The 27,976-nt window shown below is 60.2% G+C and overlaps 11 protein-coding genes across 11 annotated transcripts; 6 read left to right on the plus strand and 5 right to left on the minus strand.

The window, feature by feature from the left end:
- F5144DRAFT_485489 (glycoside hydrolase) lies at window positions 1-634 on the plus strand (the record flags this gene model as incomplete). The annotated part of the gene is made up of 1 exon (XM_066785504.1): window positions 1-634. A coding segment is annotated over one exon (634 nt), but the record flags the coding sequence as incomplete, so codon positions are not given.
- Window positions 635-1,494: 860 nt separating this feature from the next.
- F5144DRAFT_151679 (uncharacterized protein) lies at window positions 1,495-3,911 on the minus strand. The gene is made up of 5 exons (XM_066782476.1): window positions 3,696-3,911; window positions 3,523-3,629; window positions 2,637-3,477; window positions 1,830-2,584; window positions 1,495-1,785 (listed from the first exon to the last, which is right to left on the minus strand). The coding sequence occupies exons 1-5, from the start codon at window positions 3,732-3,734 to the stop codon at window positions 1,527-1,529; spliced, it is 2,001 nt and encodes a 666-aa protein (XP_066644017.1). The 5' UTR covers window positions 3,735-3,911; the 3' UTR covers window positions 1,495-1,526.
- A 329-nt stretch (window positions 3,912-4,240) lies between these two features.
- On the plus strand, window positions 4,241-8,495 carry F5144DRAFT_591085 (ABC-2 type transporter-domain-containing protein; the record flags this gene model as incomplete). Its single annotated transcript, XM_066790223.1, has 3 exons — window positions 4,241-4,986; window positions 5,291-5,930; window positions 5,982-8,495. The coding sequence occupies 3 exons, from the start codon at window positions 4,241-4,243 to the stop codon at window positions 8,493-8,495; spliced, it is 3,900 nt and encodes a 1,299-aa protein (XP_066644018.1).
- An 890-nt stretch (window positions 8,496-9,385) lies between these two features.
- On the minus strand, window positions 9,386-11,552 carry F5144DRAFT_487535 (uncharacterized protein; the record flags this gene model as incomplete). The annotated part of the gene is made up of 4 exons (XM_066785615.1): window positions 9,386-9,962; window positions 10,011-10,907; window positions 10,964-11,080; window positions 11,134-11,552. 4 exons carry the CDS (start codon window positions 11,550-11,552, stop codon window positions 9,386-9,388), a joined length of 2,010 nt encoding a protein of 669 aa, XP_066644019.1.
- Window positions 11,553-12,371: 819 nt separating this feature from the next.
- F5144DRAFT_153308 (uncharacterized protein) lies at window positions 12,372-13,998 on the plus strand. The gene is made up of 3 exons (XM_066782478.1): window positions 12,372-12,792; window positions 12,843-13,333; window positions 13,393-13,998. The coding sequence occupies exons 1-3, from the start codon at window positions 12,535-12,537 to the stop codon at window positions 13,787-13,789; spliced, it is 1,146 nt and encodes a 381-aa protein (XP_066644020.1). The 5' UTR covers window positions 12,372-12,534; the 3' UTR covers window positions 13,790-13,998.
- On the minus strand, window positions 13,773-17,342 carry F5144DRAFT_151989 (uncharacterized protein). The gene has a single exon (XM_066782477.1). The coding sequence runs from the start codon at window positions 17,079-17,081 to the stop codon at window positions 14,208-14,210; it is 2,874 nt and encodes a 957-aa protein (XP_066644021.1). The 5' UTR covers window positions 17,082-17,342; the 3' UTR covers window positions 13,773-14,207.
- A 1,518-nt stretch (window positions 17,343-18,860) lies between these two features.
- Window positions 18,861-20,590, minus strand: F5144DRAFT_600529 (TdiD protein; the record flags this gene model as incomplete). Its single annotated transcript, XM_066791079.1, has 8 exons — window positions 18,861-19,341; window positions 19,388-19,639; window positions 19,686-19,886; window positions 19,937-19,948; window positions 19,999-20,141; window positions 20,193-20,338; window positions 20,387-20,440; window positions 20,500-20,590. 8 exons carry the CDS (start codon window positions 20,588-20,590, stop codon window positions 18,861-18,863), a joined length of 1,380 nt encoding a protein of 459 aa, XP_066644022.1.
- A 1,091-nt stretch (window positions 20,591-21,681) lies between these two features.
- Window positions 21,682-22,055, plus strand: F5144DRAFT_565323 (uncharacterized protein). Its single transcript, XM_066788487.1, has one exon. It carries the CDS (start codon window positions 21,766-21,768, stop codon window positions 21,982-21,984), a length of 219 nt encoding a protein of 72 aa, XP_066644023.1. The 5' UTR covers window positions 21,682-21,765; the 3' UTR covers window positions 21,985-22,055.
- On the plus strand, window positions 22,056-23,341 carry F5144DRAFT_565324 (uncharacterized protein). The gene has a single exon (XM_066788488.1). It carries the CDS (start codon window positions 22,184-22,186, stop codon window positions 23,240-23,242), a length of 1,059 nt encoding a protein of 352 aa, XP_066644024.1. The 5' UTR covers window positions 22,056-22,183; the 3' UTR covers window positions 23,243-23,341.
- Window positions 23,342-24,089: 748 nt separating this feature from the next.
- Window positions 24,090-25,505, plus strand: F5144DRAFT_600531 (aromatic prenyltransferase; the record flags this gene model as incomplete). Its single annotated transcript, XM_066791080.1, has 3 exons — window positions 24,090-24,772; window positions 24,818-25,315; window positions 25,370-25,505. The coding sequence occupies 3 exons, from the start codon at window positions 24,090-24,092 to the stop codon at window positions 25,503-25,505; spliced, it is 1,317 nt and encodes a 438-aa protein (XP_066644025.1).
- Window positions 25,506-26,380: 875 nt separating this feature from the next.
- F5144DRAFT_487909 (major facilitator superfamily domain-containing protein) lies at window positions 26,381-27,868 on the minus strand (the record flags this gene model as incomplete). The annotated part of the gene is made up of 3 exons (XM_066785633.1): window positions 26,381-27,238; window positions 27,285-27,779; window positions 27,830-27,868. The coding sequence occupies 3 exons, from the start codon at window positions 27,866-27,868 to the stop codon at window positions 26,381-26,383; spliced, it is 1,392 nt and encodes a 463-aa protein (XP_066644026.1).
- Window positions 27,869-27,976: the final 108 nt, after the last annotated feature.

Consider the following 27,976-nt stretch of genomic DNA (forward strand, 5'->3'; position numbering starts at 1 on the left):
AGCACCGTGGGTGCCTGACCAAGGGACCATCAGCTGGCCGGCCTGGAACACAGATACCGGGCCTATTTATGGCAACAACGTGGACAGTCCAGATATCATCTGCTCGGTCAATGCCACCAATTCCAAGATCTACCCCGTCCCCGTCGCTGCCGGCAGCACCATCAAGCTGCACTGGACGACTTGGCCAGAGTCGCACCACGGGCCCATATTCACGTACTTGGCGGCCTGCAACGGAGATTGCGTCACCGCGGACAAGGAGCAGCTTCAATGGTTCAAGATCGCGGAGCTAGGGCAGATTTCCTATGGCGCTGGTGGTGGCACCTCTGGTGTTTGGGCCGCCGACCAACTGCGTCTGGCAGGAGGAGACTGGGATGTCACCATTCCCTCTTCCATCAAGGCCGGCAACTACGTCCTCCGACACGAAATCCTGGCCCTCCACTCTGCCTACGACGTTGGTGGCGCCCAGTTCTACCCCCAATGCACCAACATTCAGATTACTGGCGGTGGCAATGACACCCCTTCCGGCGTGGTGGGAACCTCGCTCTACACCAAGGACGAACCAGGCGTCCAATACAACATATACAACGACGAGTCCAAGCCGGTTTATCCCATGCCTGGTCCTCCGTTGATTTGACAGGTACGGCGATGTCGCTAATAACTATTATGCAATGGCCTGCTGATGCCAAGGACAGTCGTGATCCCAACGTGGCCAAGAGTGGGAACCAAGGGGGAAATGGGACAGCAAAGGGGCAAGGGAGCGGGGAAGGGGAGGTTGGTTGGAAGAGAGTGAGAGCAGATGTTGTACTACGGATCCCGCGAAAGTAGAGTAGGCGGGCACACCCAGCAGTACCTAACTACCTCACTTCCTCATTATGATGGAGATCCCGAGGTATTCTCTCCGCCACTGTGATAAACGACAAGGGATTGCACTTCCTTGGGCAATTTGGGAGGCCATCCCACCCTCTCATGCACGCTAGGCTCTTAGCAACGGTAGAGGGCCGACCGTGTCCTAAAAGGGTAGGTGATCAGAAGTTTCCCACCGGGACCGCGGGCTGTTTGCATCGTCCAATAAAGGAATAGAACTGCGGCAACTCATACGCTACGCTGAAAGAACAGAGCCAGGTACCTGATTTGTATCCTCTTCCCTCCCATTGAGCTTTTGTCGGGGTTGTCTTCTCTTCATCTATGGTCTTACACCTGGTCCTGGCCCTGACCAGCCCGACGGGTTCACGAATCTTGTGGTGCTAGTCCCTCAGACTGCGTCTACCTAGGCATCCCGTCTACCATGCGCCCCCTGCTACATGTAGCCTTCCCAGTCTCGGCAGAGTGGAGGGTACCTCGATCGACTGTCTATGTCCGACGCACACTTTTTTTGTACCTTTGTATCCGCACCGCTTCTAGAGTCGGTAATGACAGCAAACACCATAAATCAAAACACCATCCCAGAAGCAATCCTGTTTGACGGGCGCCATAACGAAAAGGACCTAGCGGGCGTTGTATTTTTATCGTAAAAAAGGAGATCTTGTTTAGCAAAAGGCCCTCTCGTCAGCGCGGGCCTTGAGCACGGCGCGGGTGGCGAGGCGAGCGAGCTCGGCGACAAAGTCGTCGACCATCTTCATGTGGGTCATCTCGTCGCGGGCGAGGCGGCGGAGGCGCATCTCTTGGATAAGCTGCGGGGCCGCGTTGAGCAGCTCGAGGTCGGCGTCGGCAAGGGGCTGGAGCGGGTTGTGGATGATGTTACAGAATATGGTCCAGATGGCGGAGATGGGGTAAAAGACGGCCATCCTGGGAGGGTTAGCGAGGCGACGTACACCCAAAGAAATACATACCAAAAGACCTCGCCCATGAGGTGGTGGACGTTGGCGCGGAGGTAGACCATGGTGGAGCGGCTGGCCTCGACGGCGAGGGCCAGACTGGATCGGACGCCCTCCATGCTCTGCTGGGCGGTCCAGGAGCGGCAGCGGCCTGTGGCCTCGTGGATGGTGGCGACAAGGTGGTGGTACTCGACGTGGATCATGAAGCGCTCCATGCGGCGCGGTTCAGACAGGTCGGGCCGGGGTAGCTCCTCGCGCGGGGAGAGCGACGGGCGGAAGCGGGCGGGCACCGAGAGGCGCCAGGCCTCGAGCTCGTCGTCGAGCTGGCGGATGTCGCGGATGACCTCGGCGTCGGACTTGCGCATGGCCTTGGCCGAGTAGAGCAGCGTGTACGTGCGGGACTTGATGATGTCGAGGCGCACGTCGCCGGGCAGCAGGGGCGCGGCGGTGTCGTCGAGGAGCAGATGCTCGAACTCGGGTATGTCGTCAACATACTTGAAATCGAGGTAGCCCTGGGGGAGGGTCAGGTCGCAGTCGTCGTCGTTGATGGACGGGGGCTGGCCGGTGCGCAGCGAGATCTCCTTGTCATTGCAATACACCATCCAGAAGAGCTTGCGCAGCTGGTTCTTGACGCGCCAGTCGTGGCCGGCGAGGGACGACCAGGGTGGCACGACGATGGTGTTGGCCCCGAGGGTGAACATCATGCGGCAGGCGACCGAGTGGAAGACGGCGGCCTTTTGCAGCTGGCCGAGTAGGAGGTGGTACAGAGCCTGAGAGGTTAGTCTCGTTCTTTTTGGGTTCGGGGTCACCGGGGTCACCTACCAGCATGAAACACGTCTGCAGCCCGTCGAGGGAGGTCTCGTGGAGCACCTGGGGCAGCAGATGCTGGGCCTGCACGGCGCACTCCTCGCTGTCGAGCGTGGGCATGGACTTGGGGTACATGTGGTGCAGGGACAGCAGGGCGAGAAAGGAAAAGATACAGGCGCGGGCGGCGACGGCCTCGAGGGAACAGCGGCCGGCACCAGTGTCGTAGGCGGCGTCGATGGTCTGGCGGAAGAGAATGCCGTCTACGGCGGGCCAGATGCGCTTGAAGGGGTTGGAGGTAAACATTTCCAGGGCCTCTTCCACGACATGGCGGTCCGGGAGTGGCATGCCTTCGCTGTGGACCGTGTTGGCGCACCAGAAAGCCGGGTGGACGCCGCCGTGGCGCCGGGGTGGGGCCACGGAGAGGGTTTGGAGCGGAGCGCTCTCGCCGGTCCGGGAGGCGATCCACTTCTGCCCCTCGCTCGAGAGGAAGGGGATGCCGTTGTGGAGACTAATGTCACCGAGATGCCGGCCGGCGAAGTGGAGCTTACCAAAGGCTGGCCCCTGCACGGATGCGGGGGACTCGGCGCGGATCGGCGATTCTACAAAGTGCTCCGAGAGCTGGTAGCTGGGGGAGGTCACAAGACTGGAGCTGGGGGAGCCGTAGGTCGAAGGGTTGGTGTCGGCCGTGGAGGACGGCGTAAAAGGCGCGCTCCAGTTCACAGGGGCGTCCGGCAAGCTCAGGGGCGAGGGGACGGTGTCAAAAGCCACGGGTACGGGCACAGGCGGCCCGGGGTCTTCCATCTCCATCTCCATCTCGGGCTGCTCAACCTCGACCCGCTCCACGGTATTCGCGGGCCTACCAATGTCAGTTTCGCCCACAGATACATCCATGGCCACATACTTCTTCGCCTTGCCCCTCCGCCTGGTCGATATTGGGCGGTTAAAAGTGCAGGGTAGGTCGTGATGGCGACACCAGTCGCAGCGTGGGCTAGCGGCATCGCATTGGATCTCCAGAGATGGTCAGCGTTTCTTTGATTGAAATTAAGGCGGGAATAAGGTGGGCATTGGGCATACCTTGCGCTGGTAGCATGAGTCGCAGGCCCTCTTCCTCATCCTGGTTTTGGGCGTCTATGCACAAGATATGCTGTCTGTGGTGTTCACTAATTTCGATGGGGTCCGCGACCAACGAGATTTGAATTGCTCGCCTTGATCAGCAGCGGTGGTGGGCCGCGTTATGGCTGAAACGTGTCGCTCGCGTCGACCACATGCGGCTTGCTGCGCCAGGCTTTGTCAGCGGCGAGTTCTTGAGCCGTCTTTATGCCGCCGCAAACACGCAGGTGATGACGCAGCTCTCTTTACGGGCTTACTCTGACAGCAAAGTTGACAAACTCGGGTAAGTGCCCAATCATGCCCGCAGCGATTATGTCAGCGGCATTTCGAAAAAAGCCACCCGGCCTCGCCTACATATCACGTCCCAAAAGGGATGGCAGAGGCGGGTGACGCGAGTCCTCCTCCTCAAGTGCGTGCTAAATACAATCACGCTTCCCCGATTCCTCGCAGCGGCTCTCTCTCTCTTGAAATGTACTCTGTAAGCTGTTCTCATCCGCCAAGATCCAAACATGCCGGGATCAAGCGGCAGTATGACGGCGTCCGAAGGGGACCAGCCGTGGACCCTCCAGGCCCCGGGCCTCCCCAAGGCCGACCACCTCCCCGACTTCCAGCCACGGCGTCTTGGCATCACTTGGAAGAACCTCACCGTCAAGGCCGTGGCCGCGGATGCCACGATCCATGACAACTTCATGTCCCAGTACAACGTGGCCCAGAAGCTGCGCGACGCCCGGCGGAAGCCCGCGCTCAAGACCATCCTCGACAGCAGCCATGGCTGCGTAAAACCCGGCGAGATGCTGCTGGTGCTCGGCCGGCCCGGGTCCGGGTGCACGACGCTGCTCAGCACGCTCGCGAACCGGCGCCGGGGATACTCCAGCGTCGAGGGTGACGTCCACTACGGTTCCATACCCGCTGCCGAGGCCGGGCCGTATCGCAGCCAGATCGTCATGAACACCGAAGACGAGCTCTTCTTCCCGTCCCTGACCGTCGACCAGACCATGGACTTTGCGACCCGCCTCAAGCTTCCGGTTGACTCCTCCGGGGACACCGCCTCGCGCGAGAAGGCGCGCAAGGAGACGCGCGATTACCTCCTCGAGTCCATGGGCATCAGTCACACGCACAGCACCAAGCTTGGCAACGAATTCATCCGTGGCGTGTCTGGCGGCGAGCGCAAGCGCGTATCCATCGTCGAGTGCATGGCCACGCGGGGGTCCGTGTTCTGCTGGGACAACAGCACACGCGGGCTCGACGCCAGCAAGTAAGTCACTACGTAACCCCAAGTACCCCCCTCCCCGCTAACCGTTCAGCGCCCTCGAGTGGGCCAAGTCCGTCCGGGCCATGACCAACACCCTCGGGCTGGCCTCGATCGCGACACTGTACCAGGCCGGCAACGGCATCTACAACCTCTTCGACAAGGTGTTGGTGCTCGACGGCGGCAAGCAGATCTACTACGGCCCGGCAAAAGAGGCGCGGCCGTTCATGGAGGCTCTCGGCTTTGTCTGCCAGGAGGGCGCCAACGTGGCCGACTTCCTGACCGGCGTCACAGTGCCCACGGAGCGCAGGATCAAGCCGGGTCATGAGGCGACCTTCCCCCGCAACGCCGACGCGCTCAAGGCCCAGTACGAGGCCTCGGCCATCTTCCCTCCGATGCAGGCCGAGTACAGCTACCCGACGAGCGACGGTGCCAGGGAGAACACGAAAGCCTTTCAGCAGAGCGTGGCCGCTGAGAAGCACCGCCTCCCCAAAGACAGCGCCTTGACAGTCAGCTTTCCCATGCAGGTGATGGCCTGCGTAAAGCGGCAATACCAGATCGTCTGGGGCGACAAGGTGACCTTCATCCTCAAGCAGGCCTTCACCATGATGCAGGCTGTCATCATGGGCTCGCTATTCTACAACGCGCCCGGGAATTCGGGTGGCGTGTTTCTCAAAGGCGGTGCCCTCTTCTTCTCCCTGCTCTACAACTCGCTACTTTCCATGAGCGAGGTGACGTCGTCTTTCAACGGGCGGCCGATTCTGGTCAAACACAAGCTGTTTGGCTTCTACCACCCTGCGGCCTTCTGCATCGCTCAGATCGCCGCCGACATCCCGCTCATCCTGCTCCAGGTCTCGGGCTTTAGCGTCATTTTGTATTTCATGGTCGGCTTCACCGCGACCACGACTGCCTTCTTCACGTACTGGCTTGTCCTGGTGGTGGCAACCATGGTGAGCACTAGCCCCTTACCGAGCTGGGTGCTCTTCCGCTAACATTGCCAGTGCATGACCGCTCTCTTCCGCGCCATCGGCGCATCCTTCGCCAAGTTCAACGGCGCCGCCAAGATCTCCGGGCTCACCATCACGTCAGCCATGATGTACACGGGCTACATGATCCACAAGACCCAGATGCACCCCTGGTTCGTGTGGTTGTACTGGATCAACCCGATCGCCTACGCTTTCAACGCGCTGCTCTCCAACGAGTACCACGGCAAGACGATCGACTGCGTCGGCAATAGCCTGGTGCCCAACGGTCCCGGCTACGACGACCCGGCCCACCAGTCCTGCGCCGGCGTCGCCGGGGCCAAGCAGGGCCAGACCTGGTTCACTGGAGACGACTACCTGGACGAGCTGACCTACAGCTACAGCCATATCTGGAGGAACGTCGGTATTGTCCTGGCCTGGTGGGCTCTCTACGTCACCATCACCGTGGTCGCGACCATGCGCTGGCGCGCGGCGTCCGAGGGCGGCTCCACATTGCTGATCCCCCGCGAGCGCGCCAGGCTCGTCCCCGCCGAGCTGCGGGACGAAGAGGCTGCGACTGGCGAGAAGTTGTCGCCCTCGGCCGTCGGCGACCACGACGTGGCTGAGAAGGTCCTCATCAAGAACACGTCGCTCTTCACGTGGAAAAACCTGTCGTACACGGTCAAGACGCACGAGGGTGACCGGCTCCTGCTCGACAACGTACAGGGCTGGGTCAAGCCGGGCATGTTAGGCGCGCTGATGGGCTCGTCAGGGGCCGGCAAGACGACGCTGCTCGATGTGCTAGCCCAGCGCAAGACCGAGGGCACGATCCGCGGCTCCATTCAGGTCGACGGCCGTCCGCTACCCATCTCGTTCCAGCGCTCGGCCGGCTATTGCGAGCAGCTTGACGTCCATGAGCCATTCGCCACAGTACGCGAGGCCCTCGAGTTCTCGGCCCTCCTCCGCCAGCGCCGGGATGTCCCGCACGAGGAGAAGCTCCGATATGTGGATACCATCATCGACCTTCTTGAGCTAAATGACCTCGCCGACACGCTGATCGGGCAGCCTGGCGCCGGCCTAACCATCGAGCAGCGGAAGCGTGTGACCATCGGCGTCGAGCTCGTCGCAAAGCCGAGCATCCTCATTTTCCTCGACGAGCCTACCTCGGGCCTCGACGGGCAGTCGGCGTATAATACGGTGCGCTTCCTGCGCAAGCTCGCCGACGTCGGCCAGGCCGTGCTTGTCACGATCCATCAGCCGTCGGCCCAAGTCTTCTCCGTTTTTGACACTCTCCTGCTTCTGGCTGGCGGCGGTAAGACGGTCTACTTTGGCGATATCGGCGAGAGCGGCCGGACCGTTCGCAACTACTTCGATCGCTACGGCGCTCCGTGTCCCGAGGAGACCAACCTCGCCGAGCACATGATCGACGTCGTGTCTGGGTCTCTCTCGCAGGGCAAAGACTGGAGCGAGGTGTGGCTCGCCTCCCCGGAACATGCAGCGGTAACCGCGGAGCTCGACCAGATCACCGCGGAGGCGGCCTCACTCCCGCCCAAGACGACCGATGATGGCTTCGAGTTTGGTACGCCGTTGTGGACGCAGATCAAGCTGGTGACGCAGCGGACGAGCCTGTCGCTGTACCGCAACACCGACTATATCAACAACAAGGTCGCGCTACACACCTTTGGCGCGCTGTTCAACGGCTTTACCTTCTGGCAGATCGGCGAGTCGGTCACGGACCTGCAAATGCGCCTCTTCACCGCCTTCAACCTCATCTTCGTGGCCCCCGGCGTCATCAACCAGCTGCAGCCGCTCTTTATCCAGCGCCGCAACATCTTCGAGACGCGCGAGAAAAAGTCCAAGATGTACTCGTGGGTGGCCTTCGTGACGGGGGTAGTCGTGTCCGAGGTGCCGTATCTCTGCGTCTGCGCGGTCCTCTACTTCTTCTGCTGGTATTACACCGTCGGCTTCCCCCACCACGTGAGCAGGGCCGGGTCCATCTTCTTCGTCGTGCTCATGTTCGAGTTCATCTACACGGGCATCGGCCAATTCGAGTCGGCCTGCGCGCCCAACGAGCTCTTTGCCGCCCTCATCAACCCCATCGTCATCGGTACCCTGATGTCCTTTTGCGGTGTGCTGGTGCCATACGAGCAGATCCAGGCCTTCTGGCGGTACTGGCTCTACTGGCTCGACCCCTTCAACTACCTCATGGGCAGCATCCTGGTCTTCGCCATCTGGGACACCAAGGTGACCTGCACGTCGAGCGAGCTCGCCCTCTTCAACCCTATCAACGGCACTTGCGGCGAGTACCTCGCTAACTACCTGCAGGAGATGGGCCAGGGTGCCATCCTGTTGAACCCCGATGCCACGACCCAGTGCGAGGTGTGCCCGTACAGCAGCGGCAGCGTGTACCTGAAGAACATAAACCTGCACGAGTACTACTACGGTTGGCGGGACGCGGGCATCGTCGTTATTTACGCGATCAGCTCGTACGCCCTGGTGTATCTCTTGATGAAGCTGAGGACGGGGGCGTCCAAGAAGGCCGTGTTGGTGTGATGTATTTTAGTGTTACGCTCCCCACTACTTTTATTCATTTCCTTCATCCCCACTCCTCAAACTGATAGCAATGGGAGGTGCATAGCGCGGCGTCTCTGGATCTTGGGGTTATGTACAAGTAGAATAGACACCGGTAATGGAGGGCATCGGGACAGAGGAGGCATTTATTACTACTATTCCCGAAGATTGTGTAATGATACCGTACGACCCCATAAACCGTGCGTGTGGTTCCTGTCAAACTCGGTTTCGGTGCAGGAGGTACTTCAAGCGAGAAAGGGGCACAGCAAAGAATTTTGCACTTTCACGCCCCACACTGGCCGAAGGGCATCAAAGGGCAGTCTCGCTTACGTCGCGAAGATGGGCATTGCAACTCTTACTCAGCAGGTGAGCAGCCAGATGAGACACCGTTCGCGCTCCGCTCGCCGCAATGGTTGCTCCAACAGCTGTTGTCGATATTTGACGCCAAACAGTCGATATGTTCGGGTCCTGATTTCAACGAAATGTATTTCCCAACAGAAGCTGGGGTTACATCGGACGCGCCGTCGTAATTTCCGCCATTCCCCGAGTGAGGAATATGCGCAGTAGACAGCAGCAGAGAAGACGAGGAGGCATGTGGGCAGGGATTTAACGATACCCAGCACCGAGACTTACGAATTGCAGTTGGGGTGAAAGTCCAGGTTGAGATACCTTGAGGTGTCACGAATATCGGGCTAGACCCCTATTCTGGGGCATGGTTCGAAATGTAAGCGGGCAGGCCAAGACAGGCTCAGCACACCCAAAAGCTATGTGGCATTCGAGATTATTATATTACGTATCCGGACTATTGACAAAGAAGACAACCCTCGCGAGACCACGCGCACCCCAGGGCTCCGCTCCCATTCACTCCATAACTATGCATCGGCGAGGATGGCGTCGCTGCCCTTCTGGCCAACCATAAAGGTCGGGAGGACGGGGAAACCGCCGGGCGCAACGGGGAAGACGCTGGCATCGACGACGCGCAGGCCCTTGACGCCCAAGACCCTGAACTTGCTGTCGACGACGGCCATCTTGTCGCCCTTCTTGCCGATCTGGCAGGTGCCGACGGGGTGGTGGCCAAAGGTCTGCTCGTAAACGAACTTCCTGTCCTCCTCGGGGTCCTTGCAGTAGCCGTCGGCGGTGAGGCCGGCGTTGCAGGGGGGCTCGGTGGGCGTGACAGGGCCGTACGGGGCCGGGAGCGAGAGGAAGTTGCGGCGGACCCAGGCGACGGCATCAATCATGGCGCCCAGGTCGACGTCGCCTGCGCGGGGAGACTCGTACTGTGCGATGTTGATGTCAGGGATGACGGTGGGGTCGGCGGACTTGATACGGACGTAACCCGCATTGTTCTGGACGTTCATGCGGGCCAGGCTGCGCCACAGGGTGTCGGGGCTGTCCATGGGAAGCATGTTACTGGCCGGGGGAGAAAAGCCGCGGAAGACGCCAGGGGGGCTAAGGGTCACATTAGTATAATCCACTCGAATGTTCTGGTGTACTTACGCAAAGGTGATGACGTCGCGGTTCCCGTCGGGGCTGTGCTTCGTCTTGATGAAGGAGCACTCGCTGTTGCCAGACGGCGCGGCATACGGACCGGCGTTTTTCTCAAACTGCGCGAGACACGGGTCGCCCGGCGCGCCAAAGGTGCAGAGGGCCCACGACGGATCCCGGGGGGCGGCGGTGATGTTGACGGGGCTGAGGCCGGCGACGGGGAGCTCTTGGTTGTCACGGAGGTTCTCGCCAACGCCGGGGAGATCCACGCGGACGGGGATGCCCAGAGAGCGCAGGAGCTTGGCGTTGCCGATACCGCTGAGCTGGAGAAGCTGGGGCGAGTTGAACACGCCGCCGCTGATGATGACCTCCTTGCGAGCATAAGCGCGCATCCGCTTTCCCTTGGGGGCGGTGGCCTTGTTGTACTGCCACGTGGCGCCGTACACGCCAGCGCCCTGGAGATAGCTGACGCCCTTGGCCTTGGGCGTGCACCCGGCCTTGCCCTTGTGGAACAAGATCTTGGTGGCCAGGGACTCGGTCTCGAGGGTCAACTTGGATGTCTTGGCCATGGTGCTCTTGACGAGGTTTCGGGGAGTCCAGCGCCGGCCAATGTTGTCGTAGTGGTTTGGGAGACCAAAAGGCTCGGCCGCCTTGTCCCGGGACGCACCCAGGAAGTTGGCATCACGCTCAATGTAGTCGAGCGCGGCCGCTTGGTCCACGGGGTGGCCGACGAGATCTTCTGCGAGGTGAGACAACAGGGCAAGACGGCCAGGCTCTTGCAGGTAGTAGTTGGAATCGCCCTGGCCCATCTGCACAAAGCCGTCAAAACCGTGGCCGGCCCTGGACTCATTCGACCTGAGGTACAAGTTCTGCTCGATCTTGACGAACACTTTCCTCATCTCCTCGGCCCTGCGGCAGTTAGACAAGGGAACAAAAACAAAAACGCAGTGTGAATATCGACTCACGACCAAGACTTGTCACCGGCCAACTTGGCGATCTTGTTCCAGTCGGCGTCGTTGGGAAGAACCGAGGCCATGGCGTTCACCATGGCACTTCCGCCAAGAGTCGCGCCACGCGGGTACCTGACTCCTGTCAGTAAGCGTGCAACACACCAATTCGCATTCACAGCACGTACCAGACGCCATTGAGCACCGCACCGGCTGGGGCATCGGCCTTGGGGCCAACCCAGTAGGTGCCGTCGGGCAGCGTCCAGGTGAGCAGGCGGTACCGGGCTTCAACCTCGGCATCGGCGTGGTGCTTGACGAAGAAGGACCACTGGTAGTTGGGATTTTGGGGGTAGGAAAGGGCATTGACAGAGGTGGCAACATCGGCGCTGGTGTCAGCACCCGCCTCAAGCAGCAGGACGCTGTGTCCGGCCAAGGCGAGATTGCTAGCCACGAGACCGCCGCCCGGACCGCTGCCGACGACGATGTAGTCGTACGTTGGCACCGGCTGACATTGTTTCCCCGAAGCAGAAACAGAAGCGAAACCAGAAAAGAGCGTGATGGCCAAAGCGGCCCAAAAGGAGCGACCACGGTGAGAAGACGACGACATCTTGGCAACCTCGTTACCCGCCGATGTCGAGAGGATCGCCAGTTGCTGGACAGAACGGAGAAGGAGAGGATGGGAGGCGTCGATCCGAGAACCGAGCAACCGAGTTTTGCGGGAATTTGACTGGTACGAGCAGCGCGGGATTCTGCTGCATGCCGTTCATCCGTCCATGGCTGTCGACAGAGGATGCGAATCCAGGCACCATTATTTGGGGCTAAAATCCAACGCCGGTGGGATATTTACCCCAGAATGTCACCATGAACCAACGGGTTGTACGATATCTGCCTCGATCGGGCGATAGGCCCAGACGGAATGCAACACCACCAAGCCGGGTAGTTGGATCCAATCTCCGGGGAGCTCGCTCAGCATGAGAAAACCCGCCAACTAGTCCATTATGAGTCTCTTGGATAAATGGCCAGCCAACGCGCCTCACTCAAGGTAACCCTACGCAGAAGTGAAGAGAAAACCTGGTAACAAACTCACCGGTCCGAACAGGGTCTGAACCAATTTCTCCGCCACCGTGCCTGGGACCGTTCCATCGGGAGCCGTGCATGGGGGAATATCGGGTGGTCAATCCCGCTTCAGTCGGCCAGGCCCTGAGCACCTGCATGATGGAGCGAGAAACCCCCTTGCCCTGCAGGAAATAAAGTCTGGGCATGTGGGATTTTTGGGCCCAGGGGACGAACCCATTGCCCGTGCGCAGATACAACCCGGAAATTCCGTGTACCCTGTGAAACAGTCTCTTGGTTCGGTTGCCAAAGACAGTCTAGTTGCTGCATAGAAGGGTGCGCAGACGAGCGAAGCGAACACCCTGCATCCATCCTTCGAAAAAAACCGAAAGAAAGTGCGATCCTGCCCTTGGCACATCGTGTTGGATCGCTGCCGGGATGGATATAGATATCCGCAAGACCCTGTGCCCATCCCATCGGGGATCCAGCGATCTGCTCGATCTGCTCCGGGTCCGCACGTTGCGCAACCATTGGCAATGGCCCAGTTCTCCTCCGCCGTCTCGCAAGGGTTGCTGCTGCTAGCACGACAAGCGGACGGGGCCGCCCCGCCCCCCGATCTCCCGCCGCCCTCGCTCGACTTCTCCAGCTACCCAACCACGGGCTTGCAGCAGTTTGGCTTCTTTATCCTTTTCTTCTTCCCCGCTGTCTCGGTGCTGCTCGTGGGGCTCCGCCTCTACGACCGCGCCACGACCAGGCTTTTTGGAATTGACGATGCCTTTATCGTTTTGGCGACCGTATGTTGCTGCCTTGCCGGCTGTTTTGTAGCGCGCTAATCGGAAGGCAGGTTCTGGCGGCCGTCGAGGCCTTCTTCTCGTTTGCCATGATGAAGATCCAGTACCTCGGCGTCCACGTATACCAGCTCCCGACGCAGCCTACCGATCCCACGATGAGTGGCATCATAAACTACATTGTAGTGATGCTCTACAATCCCGAGCTGGCCCTGGTCAAGTCGTCGGTCCTGTTCTTTTTGCTCAGGCTTGGCGGGCACCAGCCCCTGCTGCGACGGACGATCCACGTCCTGAACTGGTCCAACATCGGCCTCATGGTCGCCGTCCTGTTTGCTTCCATCTTCACTTGCGTGCCCGTCCACAAGTATTGGAACCCGGCGGTGCCGGGCACGTGCAACAACATGATGCTGCAGTATCTCATCACGTCCGGGCTGACCGTCCTCACCGACATTCTCGTGCTCGCGATCCCTGTCAAGATTGTGGTGGGGCTTCAGTTGCCGAGGAAGCTCAAGGCGATTCTCATCTGCCTCTTGTGCTCGGGTATTGTGTAAGTCATGTTGGGTGTTTACTTACCATCCATCGACGGCTGACCAGATCCGGCGCCAGTGTAACCATTTTCAGCATCCTCCGCATGCACTCCCTCTACCAGCTGTACTACCCGCCCCCGGACCCTGGCCCGGACCCGACCTACAACATTGCTTTTGTCTACTCCACCATCGAATGCAACCTGGCCATCATTACAGCGTCGATCCCGCCCCTGCACGGGCTAATGAGGAAGTGGTTCCCGCGCTTCTTTGAAATGACCTCGTCCCATAGCCACGCGTACCGGAACGGTTACAACAACGGTTACAACAACAATACCGGCGGGACCGGGGGCTTGCAGACGATCGGGGGATCGGGCGTGGCTCTGAAAGATCTCAGAAGTCCCACGCGGTCCCAGCGGGCTCGGCTCGGCAGTCTGTCGAATAGCGAAGAGGAGATATTGGGTATCAAAAAACAGTAGACGGCATGACGAATGAACCTAATTCACCCAATCACTGTCCACTGCCCTTGAGCCAACGTTGCGCCGTACCCATGAGAATTGTTGAAAGGCCACACATGAACATTAATCTCTAACAGGCCATGAATGCATTTAGCCACATTGCCAACAGACCGGTTGAATTATGCAGCTGCAGGCATGAGCATGAGCGGCTTCAAAGGCACCGTCGGCTCTTCGGTTCCGAACCGGGTTGAGGATGGGCATGATAAGTTCACTTTAGCAAGTCGATCACAAGCAGGCCTAGGAACAATATCTATTGAAAAGAATCTTTTCGGTACAAGCGCACTACCACAACAGCGGACTATGGAAAGCAGTCTAGAAAAGAAAAGGACAATCTAGACATGAAAGCCGATGTAACAAAAGAAAGTCGTTCAACCACCGCCTACAGCCCACGCTCCCGCAGCACCCGGCGAAGGGTCTCGGCAAAGTTGGCGACGTACTCGGGGTTCAGCATGGTGTAGTGAGCGCCCTGGACGTCGTGGAAGCGGACCTCGGTGCGCACAAAGTCCTTCCAGGCGGACAGGCGCGTCTCGATCCAGTCCTTGCGGTCCTTGGCGACGTGGCTGAGGGGGTCGGCAACGAAAATGTCCATGGAGTTGACGTTGCCGGAGGGCTCGTAGTCGACGGCGAGGCCCTGCATGTTGCTGGCGAGGCCGACCCACAGCAGGTAGTACTCCTCGCTGAGACCGAGCTCGTCCCAGCGGGCGGCATCGGAGTGCTGGCGCAGGTAGCGGATGGCGTCGAGGCGGCGGCCCTGCTTGTTGAGCTCGCAGAGCTGCGTCTTGTGCGTGTAGGCCGTCGCCTCGTCCATGAGACCGACAAAGTAGAACAGGTGGATGACGCACTCGTCCCACAGCAGCTCGCGCATGCGGAACTTGATGTGCGGGGGCAGGTTCCAGCTGCCGCAGTAGGCCACCTCGTCGCCCTCGGCCTCGAGCAGCTTCCCGATCTCGAAGGCGACCATGCCGCCAAAGGAGTAGCCGGCGATGGCGTACGGGCCTTGGGGCTGGCGCTTCTTGATGGAGTCGCGGTATGTCTGGAACACCTCGTCGAGCGTCTTGAAGGGGGTCTCGCCCTCGGCCGCGTTGAAGCCCTTTGCGCGGAAGGCGTAGACAGGGCGGTCGCGGATGCGGTGGGCCAGGTTGACAAAGACGAGGACCTCACCGACGCCCGGGTGGACGAGCCAGAGCGGTGTCTTGGTGCCGTTGGGCTGCAGCGTGACCACGGGGTCGTACTCGTGCGGCTTCTTGTCCGTCTCGACGAGGGCGCCCGTCAACTTGGCGATGCGCACCGACAAGCCCCGGATGGTGGGGTTGTTGAGAAGGTCGGTAAGCTTGATGGGGTGGGCGGCCAGGAGAGGCAGCTTGTTCATGCGGTGCATGATGGCGACGAGGTCCATCGAGGTGGCGCCCGTGGCGAGCACCGAGTCGTTGACACCAAAGTCGTCCTCGGCGCTGAGCTCGAGCTGCTGGCGCACGATGTCGAGGATGGCCGTCTCGACCTCGTTCTCGGGCTCGCTGCGGGTGGCCAGGCGGTACCGCTTGACCGCGGCGTCGTTGGCCTCCTGCTGGGCCTTGAAGGCGCCGCTCTCGAGTCCAGTCCTGAGCTTGGCGCGCGACAGCTTGCCAAGCGTGGACTTGGGCATGTCCTGGGCCCGGAGGGGCACAACGCGAGGGCGGGAGCGGGTGTGCAAGCTCACGACGCGGGCGATGTTGCGCTGGGTCTCGAACCGCGCGGCATCGTCCGACAGGTCGTAGGACGGCAGGTAGAGCACGGCGACAGCCTCCGTGTCCATGCCGGCATCGCGCGTGCCGAAGCAGCAGAAATAGCTGGGGGTCGCGCCCGGGATCTCGGCCTGCTCGAGCGAGGCGTCCAGCTCGTGCGGCAGGTACTTGACGCCGTTGATGTTGATCATCTCCTTGGTGCGGCCGTCAAGGTGCAGGCACCGGCTGGCGTCGAGGTAGGCCAGATCGCCGGTGCGGAACCAGCCGTCAGCCGTGAAGGCGTCGGTGGTGGCCGTGGTGTTGTTGTAGTAGCCCTTGAAGATGATGTCGCCCTTGAGCTCGAGGCTGCCGCGCTCACCGGTGGCCGCGTCCCCGGCGCCGTCGAGCCGGCTGATGCGCATCTGCACGCCCGGCATACACTGGCCGAGCGAGGCGAACTCGCTCTTGTTGGCCTGGTCGCGGCTGGGGCACTCGGTGTTGAAGATGCAGCCGGCGCACGTCTCGGTCATGCCGAAGGACGGCTTGAAGACGTCGGCGGGGGCACCATAGCGGGCCAGCAGCGGCTGGAGGGCGGCACAAACCTCGATGACGTTGGCCTCGCCGCCAGTGTCGAGGAAGAGGGTCTCGAGGTTGAGGTCGGCATCAAGGGTATCCGTCTTGCCGGCCTCGAGCTGCCGGCGCAGCTTGGCCAGGAGGAAGTTGGGGGCAAAGGTGCGCGACACGCGGTGGCGGCTGATGAGGTTGAGGAGCTGGGCGGGGTCAACAAGCACATTGGCGGCCGGGACCTGGATCTGGGTCACGCCGGACACGATCGCAAACAGGTGGCAGTGCACAAGGTTGGCGACGTGGTCCATGTTCACCCACGACATGAAGGGGCTGTCGGGAAACGTCAGGTTGGCGGCTTCGGTCTTGCCACGGAAGGCGGCAAAAAGCTGCTCGTGGCTCAGGGGGACGGCCTTGGCGTTGCCGCTGCTCCCGGAGGTGAGCATGAGTGCCACGACGTCGGCGGCCGAGGGCTTGAAGGCCCGGCGCGTAGAGGTGGCCGCCGGCTCGCTGTCAAAGTCCTCGACGGCGAGCGTATCGATGCGCTTCTCCGAGACGTGCTCCTCAAACGGCTCGAGGAGGGCGCGCCGAGTGAGGCAGAGCGGGCCGTTGAAGGTCTTGTACAGATGGCTGAGGTGCTTTTGCCTGTCGGCCTCGTTCTGGCTGAACATGGCCGGGCTGGTGACGGCGGGGATGCCGCCAGCCAGCAGGACGGACCAGTACCAAACGATGGTCTCGAGCGCATCGTCGAAGTGGACCAGCACAACGGAGCCCGGCTTCGTAGCCGACAGCTTTTGGAGCTTGCCGGCATTGGTCTCGGCCGTGTCTAGCAGCTCGCGGTACGAGACGGTGCGGGCCACGGGCGCCTCGCCGGCGCCGGCGGGCGAGTAGGAGATGATGCCCTCGGTGGTGTGGGTAGCAGTGTGCTTGAGAGCATCGATGATGTTGTCGAAGGGGTAGTCGACCCCTGAAACCGCGAGGGAGCCCATGATCAAGACTTTGTGTTGAGAAGTAGTTAAGAGCAGTCAAGGCAGTTCACTCGAGGCTCTGGGGTACAGATTCTACATTTTTCGGTCGGATAGTGGACGGATCTCCAGTCTTTTAACCACCGACGAGTCGACGGCGACGCTCTTGGTGAGCACTTTGCTCTCCGTCCCCAGAACTCAACCCCTCCGAGGTTTACCTCTCAGCCACGCGAACGCATGAGGTCTGCTCGCCGATGTTGACGGCTCGATGCTTAACACCCGCAAGGTCGCTGCAGGGTAGCATTCAGAAAAAAAGACGCAGGGCTCTAGGCTCCAGCTGACTGCAGGTCCAAGAGCATGGCCCTTTCGGCATCGTACCTCGTGTAACCCTTCAGCCTCAGATATTCTACTTGGCGAGCATGTTAGCGGTAGTCAGCTCGCAGATTGTACCCAGATCCTAGGACTCAACAGCGGTCGGGAAAACGTCCGAGCCGTCTGACACGTCTAAATTGCATCTTCCCCTTGACAACTTCGGCAGATTTAGGGTCAGCGGTGGTTACTATGCCTGTGGGCTGGCCAACCCCTGTACGTCTGGTTTCTGCGGCGCCGAATCAGGTCAGCCATGCGGTAGGGGGACAGCTCAGCAGTCTCCGGTGGCTTGGAGCGCAGAAGCGCGATGCGAATTAGAGCTCGACACCAGAGCCTGCAGACTCGATCCTCGCTCCATGATCGACGTTGCAATTGCCAAGCTCTGACTAGCACCGGCCGCGCCTTGGCATGCGGAGGCCACCGAGCTTCCTGCGGCCTCAAAACAGTAAAGAGAGACGAGGTCTGGTGATACGGGGTACGATTCCGCCGCCGGCGGGAACGCTGCATTGCCCTTGGGAGCATCCGCCAACCAAGGCCAGCCTGATGCGGTTGACGTTCCTAGTTGCAGGCTGCGGAGAGCACTAGTGTAAGATCTCGGAGTTGAAAAACCGATGCTGGTTTGGTCATTGGCTGGGCGTGGTCGGAATGCCGTAGCAGGCGGCTCAGGGGCACAGCCCTCAACTGCTCACCGCGCCGAGAGGAGCGGAAGGATTCCAAGGGAGGATTCCTCCGAACAACGCCAGGGCAATTAAGCTTTCCGATCAGCCTCAACTTGACAGAATGTGAGGGGCACCGCTTGGGAGGCCAACCATAAGCGAAGACGACGCTGCCGCCCTAAACGGCCCGGATCCCATGTCGGCGAACGCCCCCTCGCACATCGGAGCAATAAGGTAGGTGGCGCCAAGATCACGCCATGCGGCGGGAGGTTATCTGACGATCTTGCCCGGGGACCGCTTTAAGGTAGCAGCGCCATAACGTGGTCGTTTCGAGAAGCCCACCCACGCCCCCGTCACGCAGATCATCCCAGGGATGTGACGGGAGGTGGAGCATCCCCACGAGCGATGACACTCGGGGGTTCCACGGGCCCCCAGCAGTTCGGATAGGAGGAAGGTGGTACTGGTTGACTGGAACGCATCTAGATTCTGGGTTCCGGTCTTTCTGGGGTGAGCAGTGCAGGCGAGCCACTACGAGCAGACGAGCAGCCGACGAACACGAGCAATTACGAGAGGAGCCTGTAAGCGACTTCGCTACCTGTGTATGCGCGAGTCTCCATTCCCCGATGCTACCGTTGCACTTGTAACTTGCAAATTTTCCATTGATTCGAAAATATCTGTTGATCTGAAAACCCGTATATCCTAGAATTCTAGGGCTGACTAAAAAAAAACCCAAGGAAGGCCTGAGAACTTGAAGCATCTATCATACATGTAACCCAATCTAAGCCGTAATTTTCATGGTCGTTGTGGGGACAGGGGCCTGGGCCTCGTGCTTTGCGCTGTTGGCAAACTCTTCCCTCCAGGCATCATCAACCAGCTTGGCGATCCGCCGGCAAGCCTCGTCCATGTCGGAGTCGCTCACCAGGCTGTAGCTGGCACGCAGCTGGCACGCCTTGCGGGCATTGGGCAGGAACGCCATGCCGGGGATGGCTAGGATTTTGTTGTCGATACCCTTCTTGCTGAGGATCTCGAAGCTGTCGGTGCCCGACGGGAGCAGGAGCTTCAGCCAGAAGAACATGCCCGCCGTTGGGACCTCCCAGGTGGCCCGCCCCTGGAGATGGCGGTCGGCTGCGGCGGCAAAGGCATCCCGCTTCCGCTGGTAGAATTCGGCCGCCTTGGCGCAGTGCTCGACAAACCCGGTATAGCCCCAGTGGCGGAAGAGGGTTAGAGCCAATACCTGCGTGGTAGACGATGGTTGGAGGCTACCGAGAGTTAGCTCTGCCGCTGTGGGTTGGCAAGGTGACCTACTTGACGTTCTCGGTAATCTTGACCACTTTCTGCACCGCCGGCGTCGGCCCCGTGAGGATGCCCAACCGCATACCCGAGCTGACAATCTTGCTCAGCGACTCAAACCGCATAACGCGGCCGGTCTCGCCGTTGACCTCTTGCTCCAGGGCAAGGTAGCTGCGCGCCCGCTTGGACTGGTCCTCCTCAAAATTGAGAAAGAAGTACGCGTCGTCTTCAAAGATCATGAAGTTGAAGCGCTTGGCGAGAGCGAGGCTGTACCTGTCAGTAATATTCGGCAAGAAGCAGGATGATTGCGTACATTCTCGCCTTGTTGGTCTCAGAGCAAGAGCGCCCCGTGGGATTGGAGCCTGTCGGGACGGTGTAGAGAACCTTGGGAAGGGGGCGGTGTTCTGGCCACGCAGAAAGGACACGCTCAAGATCAGAGGGGTCAACCCCTTCTGCCCCCGAGGAGATCTCGACCAGGTCATGGCCGTCTGCCCGGAGGAATGATGAGACTCCGCTGGGATGTGTCAGTCAACTAAAATCAAACAACGTAGGCAGCAAACTCACGGATAGGCGGGCCTATAAATCGTTAGCTACGGCTCAAGTAAGGTAAGTAAGGGTGGACTTACGTCTCTAGCATCACCGAGTCGCCCGGGTCAGTGAAGACCTGGAAGGCCTTGTGGATGATTTCCTGGCTGCCGTTGCCGACGCAGCAGGTCCAGCTATCGGAGTTGCTGATGCCATGTACGGCCTGCTGCAGTCCTTGGAACCACTACGCGTGTTAACCCCAAAGCTACATTCGATGCCGCGACGAGGCACAAACCTTGAGGAGCCCCGGGTGGCCCGCCGGGGGCCCGTACTGGAGCGCCTCGCTCAGCGCGGTTCCGTCCAAGACCAGTGTCTTTTCCTCAGGCCCGTTCACGGTGATGGAGATCTTGGAGAAGGGGAAGGTGTCCGGGTTGGGTTTGCCTGTATGGTCAGTTGGTGGGCGGCGAGTGAGACGAGAATATAACATACCGGCAACCAGGGAGATCATGCCCGGAATGGCTTCAAGAGGCAGGAGACTGCGGACTGCACGTCGTCAGCATCACGAACCGTGAACTACGGGTCTCTCCGCCGAGTCGACGTACTGGCTCCCGGCTCCCAACGCTGCACGCGTCGTGAGAAGAGCGGTGACGGGTCAAAGACCAGCGCCTCGGGCTCGTATGCTACAGATCCCATTGTTGCGGAGAAAGTCGTGTACCTGCGTCGTGGGTTGCGGAGTAATTGCGCGTCCCTGCGAATCGAAAGTGCTAAAGTGGGGGAAACTACCAAGGTCGAAGACCATCTTGGAGACTTAAAGGAAACGAACCATGCCTCCTAGTACAGCAGCCGGCGGGTTCTAGCCTGACAGCTCAGCTGCGCCTCACCTCGTCTCAGCCCATATGGTCACCCCGTCTCGGGCGGGGACGGTCATCTCATCTCGACCCATGTGGGCGCACCCACCGTGTGGATTCACGACCCACGAGGATTTGAGTTCGATCTTGGCATCGACGGAGCTTGCCTGCCATGCAGCTTACTTTTGCGAGGTAGTTTTTAGCGCGCACAGTCACACTCTTGGTGGAGGAGCAGCAACGGGGTTGCCATGTTCAGCGATGAATCCTTTCGTTGCCTGATCTGGCGTCCAGTACGCCGTCGGGATAAAGCCCGCCAAGGCGGTCCTGACATGGTGACTGCAGATGGCGTAAGAACTTAATCCTGCCTCGGTGTCGATTCGAGCTCGTCTCTCGCTTGTCCGGGACTCTGAGTCGTGGAGACGCCGACTTGCGTAACCGGAGGGTACATACATTAGGTACCTAGTCACTCGCGGACTAAGCTCCCATCCGGTTGGGTGCCAGCCGTGACAGGGCGTAGGGCTACCCGGGGGGGCCGTCCCCGTTTCGGGCCTCGTGTGAGTGGTGGGGAGCCAAACCCGGGCGCCAAGTGTAAGAATCCGGACGTCTCACCCGACAGCCCGCGGAACTCTGGTACGGCGGGACCGGCGAGCCCAGGGGAGAAGCTGTCTAGCTACATCGAAATCGGATACGGGAAAAACGACACTTGCTGACAAGGGCTATTTTGGAAGACGTAGGTACCTACATGGTGGTGAAGCTCCCAAGATGGTAGGTTGGAAATGACGCGGCGCCGCGCCGGTGGGTTCAGACGATTCAGGGGGGTGGTTGGCGGGCCGTGTCACTGGCCCTTTCGCGTCTCACCACAGCGCACCTGCAGGCAATATGTTTCCATTTGGGTGATTCCATGGTCCGAGAAGACGGGAAAAGACCGAGAAGCAATCAACTCGCGAGGGGGTAATCTCGCCATGTGTTAAGTGGTGTCACACCCAGCGGCACTCCTAGCCGAAGACCTGAGGCTAAGCAATGCCAACGCGGACTCTAACGGGGATCTTCGCTAGCATTACGCTTGGCGTTTGTCTAGGCATTCTTGGCGCCGAGTCTAAATGTTTAACTTCCCTGTCCTGGTTGCCCACCCCTGGACGCGTTGCAACGCTGCCACACACCCTCAGAGCTGCACATGTTTGTTGCCAACCAGGGATGAGGGATGGAAGGACGCATGGCGCCGGCGAGCAAACGCGCTAGGCTGCCAAGCAAATATGACAGAGCGGGCGAGGCCTACGCAAGTCGCTACGCACGGCAGCTAATAAAATTGTACAAACAACACTGGAGTACGTCAGCTGGTTTCCTCCTTCGGCACACGTCCACGCCATCGTTCCCTTCTTTGTCCTCAACTCGAGCCCATTAAACAGCTCGCTCGGCGGCACACCTTCTGCAAGTCAACATGCGAGGTTTCTTGGCTCAGTCCATCTCGAGAGCAACACGGTCCGTGTCAGCATCATCAGCAGTTTCTGCCCATCGCCTGTCCTCCAAAGCCGCATTTCACACCACCCAAGCACCCAACATGAAGGTTGCTCGTATCACATCGTGGGGCTCTGCGCCCGTCTACTCCGACGCCCCTGACCTGCCCGCACCTTCACCGTCCCAGATCCAGGTCAAGGTCGTGGCGGTAGCCGTCCCGCCCGTCGTACGGGGGCGCGCCCTGGGGAAGCACTCGAGTGCCCGCGGCGTCGCTCTGCCTTACGACCCGAGCGTCGATGGCGTCGTGCGGGACGAAGCCACGGGCGACCTCTACTACGCTACCCCCATGTCCGCCTCTCTCTTCGCCGAGCGCGCCAACGTGGAACGCCACACGCTCGTCAAGCTTGCGCCTGGTGCTGACCCCATCGCCGTGGCCACCCTCGTCAACCCTGTCGGCAGCAGCTGGATGGCGTTCCGCGCCCGCGCTATTCCTGCCGGCTGTGAGGGCGCCACCGTTCTCATCCTAGGCGCCACCAGCACCAGCGGTCGGGCCGCCGTTGCCGTGGCGCGCTCCCTTGGTGCGGCCCGCGTCATCGGCATGTCGCGCAAGGAGGAGACACTCGCTACTGTCGAGGGCCTTGACGAACGCATCGTCCTGCAGGACCCGTTCACGCTCCCGGCCGGCCTGGGCCCCATCCACATCGTCTTGGACTTCGTTGGCGGACGGGCTGCCGTGGGCATCCTGCAGGCTGCCGAGGCAGAGCCCGGCAAGGACGTGCAATACATTCACGTCGGCGACCTCGCCGGTGAGGAGTCCATCGGCCTCCCCTCCCGCTTGCTGAACGCCAAGCCCGTCCGCATCACCGGCTCGGGCATGGGTGCGTGGAGTAAGATGGACGTCAAGAAGGAGATTGGCGGCCTGCTGGGCGCCGTGGTCAAGATGCCCAGGCCTGACGATGTCAAGGTCGCCTCGTTGGCCGACGTGGAATCTGTTTGGGACACGGAGGATACCAAGAACAAGCGCCTCGTGCTTGTTCCGTGAGGGAGCAAGCTTGTTTTCTTTTACGGATCCCGGATCATGTACCTAGCATTTGGACTAGCAGTAGCAGCTGGCTGAAATCTCATCTCTTGTCCTCTGAATATCCATCGCGGTGGTTCCAAGTATTGACAACGCCTTGCGGTTTTCACCTCGAGCTGCTCCTTGAGAATGGAGGTCTGAAGGATCTGAGACCCGTCTCTGATTCACAACTTCTGCCAAGGGTAAGCCCCTCCCGCGCCATCAGCCCGCAGTTTCGCATGCCACTTCGACCGCTGATTCAGCGGAGTGACGACCCAGTAGGAGCAGAGCTCGCCCATTGACCGCTGAATCAGCGGATAGAAGAAGGCCATGCCCGCTGAATCAGCGGCCGATGCAACCCTGGCCTGCGCCAGCTTGCAGGTGCAGAGCCAGGGGTCCCCTGCAAAATGGAATAAAGTTTTGGACGTTACATTCGATCGAGGCTGCCACCCCCGGGTGAGGGCCAAGGATGTGGGTTCGCTCTGCTGACACCGACATTCGGCAGTCTGGCTGTTGTTTGCGGCTGAATGGCAGCGCCTGCTGGACGGCCTTATCCTCAGCATCATCCGCCGGAGACCAGACTGGTTGCTTGGTCCGCTGACAGAGAGGACAATGGTCGTTCAAAGGTTGGAATTTCGAGCTGCCTCCAGGGATGAATCGTCTCGAGCCTCGGCGACAACATTTGGCAGCATGGAGGGAGGTTCTGAGAGAAGGGCGACGGGGGCCGAGTCCCGAGATAAATAGTAGCTCTGCGAGACACGGACATCTATGTGCATCTGAATAGCACCATCATTCGTATCTTGCCAGAACTAGCCTCAACTAATCCTCCACCATGGCGACCGTCGACACCATCGTTGCGCAGCCCCAGGCGGGCAAGACGCAGGTTGCGGAACAGAAGACAGCCCACGAATTCTGGTCTGACTACCTGTGCTCTATGGTCCAGCCGCTGCTCCAGGCGTCTGGCGCGTATACGCCTGAGCAGCAGGCCCAGCAGTTGCGGTTCCTCACGGACCATATTGCGCCGACCCTGGGGCCGCTCCCGTCACAGGCTCGGGCCAAGTACACCATGACCTATTGCGACTCGCCCTTCGAGCCCAGCCTTAACTTGACGTCAACCAGCAAATGCAAGGTCCGTTACAGCCTCGAGGTTGTAAAACCGGGCGGTGGCGCCGATGGACCGGACCCCTTCGGCGAGAAGCGGGCTCGCGAGGTCCTCTTGGCCCTCGCAAAGGCCTCGGGCGCCGACACCAAATGGCTCACCAGCATCATGGACCTGTTTTACTTGACGCCCGAGGAGACGGAAGCCATGCGGCACAAGATCCCCACCTTCATGCCCAGCAGCCTCTGCGGCTTTGACCTGGACGGCGGCAAGGCCATGATGAAGGTCTACATCCTCACCATGCGCAAGGCCATTGCCTCGGGGAGCCTGTCGAGCAACCTGTACACGCTGGACGCCCTGCGTAAACTCGAGCCTTTTGGTGACAAGCTCGGGCCCGGCCTCGATGTTGTTGCGGAGTGAGTGCCCCGACTTGTCTTCAGAGTTTCCAGCTGACCAAGTAGCTACCTCTCTACCGTCAAGTACAACGTGACGCTCATCTTTGCGAGCCTCGACTGCCTCGACCCGACTGTGAACACCGGGGCCCGTGTCAAGGTGTACTTCCACACCAGCAGCAACGCCTTTGCCGTGGCTAGTGATGTCATGACGCTCGGCGGGCGCCTGACCGACGAGGCCACGCTCAAGCGCGTTGAGATCCTGAGGACCCTTTGGCCCCTTCTCCGTAACGAGAAGCCCGGGCAGGGGCCGGACCCCTCGGACAAAGACGCGTACGACGCCTGGGAGAAGCCCGAGCGGATCACCGGAACCCCTCTCTCCGGGCTCCAGTACAACGTCGAAATCAACCCCAGCAAGCCCGGCCTCGAGATGAAGTGCTACGTCCCGTTGTTCCAGCACAACGCGACGGTCCAGGAGTCCGAGGTTAACGTGGAGAAGATTCTGACCAAGCTGCAGCACGAGTGGGGCAGCAACGGGAAGTACCCCGAGGCCGTCAAGGCTGCACAGTACGTGATGTCCCCATGGTGTTCTGCTCTTAACCTGCGCTGACCATCCCATAGCGGCCAAAACCGGGTCTCGCCGACCTTTGTGTCCTTTTCCTACTCCAAGAGCAAAGGCCCCTACATGTCGTCGTATCTCCCGGGCATCCTGGACGTGGGCGCGGAGATGAAGGCGGGTAACTGGAAGTACGCTTAGATGGTAGTCTTGTGTTACTGTACCGTGGTTCGTGCATGCGGGTTGTACAACTTTCATAGTCCATGTCGGGGGTTACAGGGTCACTCCGTGTGCGACGGGCGATCTTGCGCCGAATAGATTAGCTTGAATTTATCCCACTTTGGTTGCCCGAGACATAGACAACCCTGTCTTATATTGTATGTGTTTCACCACCTCCGTAGCATTTCCAGCCCCCACACCAACCGGGGCAGATTCTGCCCTTGCTGTCCCACGGCTCCCAACTTGCCAGTTGCTTATAATGCCCCCATGCTCAGTTCTTATCAACGATCACTGCTCTCAGCGTTTCTATCTTCTCCGAGTCGCCAAGACATTTTCCTGCAGCCCAACCGCAGGGGTGTGGGTAAGGCGAGTTTGTCATGGTCTTGTCAGCAGCACTAAGACCAGCTCGGTAGCCGCTTGTTAGGAAACCATCCACACGATCGCAAAGTTCCAAATCGTTTATGCTCGGGTGCGGTACAGCTCATCGGCGGGGTACAGCAAATTCCCTCCCGAGCCTCCACTCAAGCACCACTTGGCGTACGGGGCCACGGGATGCTTTTGTTGTCACCTGGGGGATTTCTCCCCGACAGGGGCATCGATTCTCATGTAGCCTGGGCGGCCCCGGGGCTGAAAAGTCCTGCGTCTGCCGCCCCCTTTAGATTCGAAACATAAAGCCGACCGGCGCCAACCCATGTGGCTCTTTCTCTCCTGGGACGGAACTCGTTATAGTCGACGGCACGTTGTTACATTGCGGTACTCTAGGGACTGATAGGTGGCGCGAAGTGGGATTCGGTGGCATTCATTGCCCTTCATACAAGCAACAGCGCAGCCCAAGATGGACGAGTCACTTCACTCCATCACCCCCTCCACATCTGGCCCTTCCACTGCACCACCGCGGTCGGGATCATCGAAACGCCAACCAGCATCGCCGTTGCAATCCCTGCCGAGGCCCTGAAGCCGACACTCTCGATCATGAGCGGGAACCAAAACGGTCCGATAAAACCCCACGTCTGCCTCACAAAGTTGATAAAGACGCCTACACCGGCGGCGTCCTCCCGGTAGCAATCCACAGCGTACGTGGTGGCGACAGTCGTGACGATCTGGTTCCCCGCCGCCGCGATGCCCGTACCCACGAGGGGCGTGACGTTCCACGTGCTGCCGGCACGGTCGATCTGCACCAGGTACACGACGACGCCGCAGATGGCAAGCAGGTACCCGGGATAACTCAGCCACAGCCGGAACTCGGGTTGCGGTACGAGGGCGTCCCTATCGTCCGGGCTCTCGCTGTCGCTTCCTCCGCCATCGGCCTCCTTGTGGCGCCGCCACATCCACCAGTCGCTCATGAAGCCGCCGATCTGCTCGCCGATGAGCGAGCCGACGATGATGCTAATGTTCTGCAGGCCGACCTGTTGCGGATCGAACCCGAACCTCGCGGGAAACAGCGAGCCTGTCTCGACGGACATCATAATGTTACCCCAGAGGAACACCATGGCGTAGCCGACGGTCGGGATGAGGACGCAGGGGTGGGCAGCAAAGGTCAGGGGCTGCACGAAATCCCGCACCCCTAGGGGACTCGGATCGATGCGGCCAAACGACAGCAGACTCTTGGACGAGGAAGGTCCGACAACGGAAGGGGTCGAGGATGGAGTTGGGTGGCGGCAGTACAAGGTCTCGCGGCCGAGGAGGAAATACAGTATGAATTGGACGGCGTTGGTCTAGAGCGGTCAGCAGTGGTTTGGCGACATGAGTTCGGAAACCCACAATGGCGAGGATCCAGTAGATCCACCGGTATCCGACGCGGACGGCAGCGAACCCGAGGATGAAGGGCGCCATCGGCACGCCCAGCGTCACCATCATGGTCCAGATGCCCATGTACCTGCCCCTTTCTTTCTTAAAGAAGGTCTCGGTAACGACGCCGCTCCCGATGGCCAGAGCGGGGGAGATGAAGAAAGCCGTGATGGCTCTGCAGAGTCCCATGGTGCTGTATGAAGGGCTGACGGCACACCCGATGTTTCCGACGAGGCTGCAGATGAGCGACAGCAGGAAGATGGGTCGCCGGCCATATCGTTGCGAAAGCGGCCGCCAGAAGAGGGGGGCACCGCCGAGGACGGCAATCTGGAGCGACAGCATGTACGAGGCTTGGTGGATCGAGACATTGAGGTCGTCGGCGATTTCGGCAAACACGGACTGGACGGCGGCGGCCGTGAAGGTGCCCATCATGGCGTGGAAGGCGATCATGGCGAGGTTCAGGAGTTTCTGCAACCCAAGGTGAGTTTTGAGGGTTGCTTAGGGCTGAGCATGCTTACCTTGCCCTTTGGCCAGTTGTACGGATCTCTGTCCGTCATGTCCGGCACGGGCTCGAGATCTAAGGTGCCATGGCGTTGCAGGAGGTACTCTCGATGCTCTTCGGGCAGGCCATGGGGCTTTTTCGGCTCCTGTGTTTGTTAGCCGCC

This window comes from Chaetomium tenue (genome assembly GCF_020726465.1).
Source record: "Chaetomium tenue strain MPI-SDFR-AT-0079 chromosome Unknown F5144scaffold_3, whole genome shotgun sequence".
Classification (NCBI taxonomy): domain Eukaryota; kingdom Fungi; phylum Ascomycota; class Sordariomycetes; order Sordariales; family Chaetomiaceae; genus Chaetomium; species Chaetomium tenue.

Excerpts from the sequence above, each read along its gene's own strand:
- F5144DRAFT_153308 (XM_066782478.1), top strand. The coding sequence starts at position 12,535 with ATGGCCCAGTTCTCCTCCGCCGTCTCGCAAGGGTTGCTGCTGCTAGCA. Across the intron at positions 12,793-12,842 it reads CCTTTATCGTTTTGGCGACC|GTTCTGGCGGCCGTCGAGGC; the intron begins GTATGTTGCTGC and ends ATCGGAAGGCAG. Across the intron at positions 13,334-13,392 it reads CTCTTGTGCTCGGGTATTGT|TGTAACCATTTTCAGCATCC; the intron begins GTAAGTCATGTT and ends ATCCGGCGCCAG.
- F5144DRAFT_565323 (XM_066788487.1), top strand. The coding sequence starts at position 21,766 with ATGCCAACGCGGACTCTAACGGGGATCTTCGCTAGCATTACGCTTGGC.
- F5144DRAFT_565324 (XM_066788488.1), top strand. The coding sequence starts at position 22,184 with ATGCGAGGTTTCTTGGCTCAGTCCATCTCGAGAGCAACACGGTCCGTG.
- F5144DRAFT_151989 (XM_066782477.1), bottom strand. The coding sequence starts at position 17,081 with ATGGGCTCCCTCGCGGTTTCAGGGGTCGACTACCCCTTCGACAACATC.
- F5144DRAFT_151679 (XM_066782476.1), bottom strand. The coding sequence starts at position 3,734 with ATGAGGAAGAGGGCCTGCGACTCATGCTACCAGCGCAAG. Across the intron at positions 3,630-3,695 it reads ACTCATGCTACCAGCGCAAG|ATCCAATGCGATGCCGCTAG; the intron begins GTATGCCCAATG and ends CCATCTCTGGAG. Across the intron at positions 3,478-3,522 it reads CGGAGGGGCAAGGCGAAGAA|GCCCGCGAATACCGTGGAGC; the intron begins GTATGTGGCCAT and ends TGACATTGGTAG.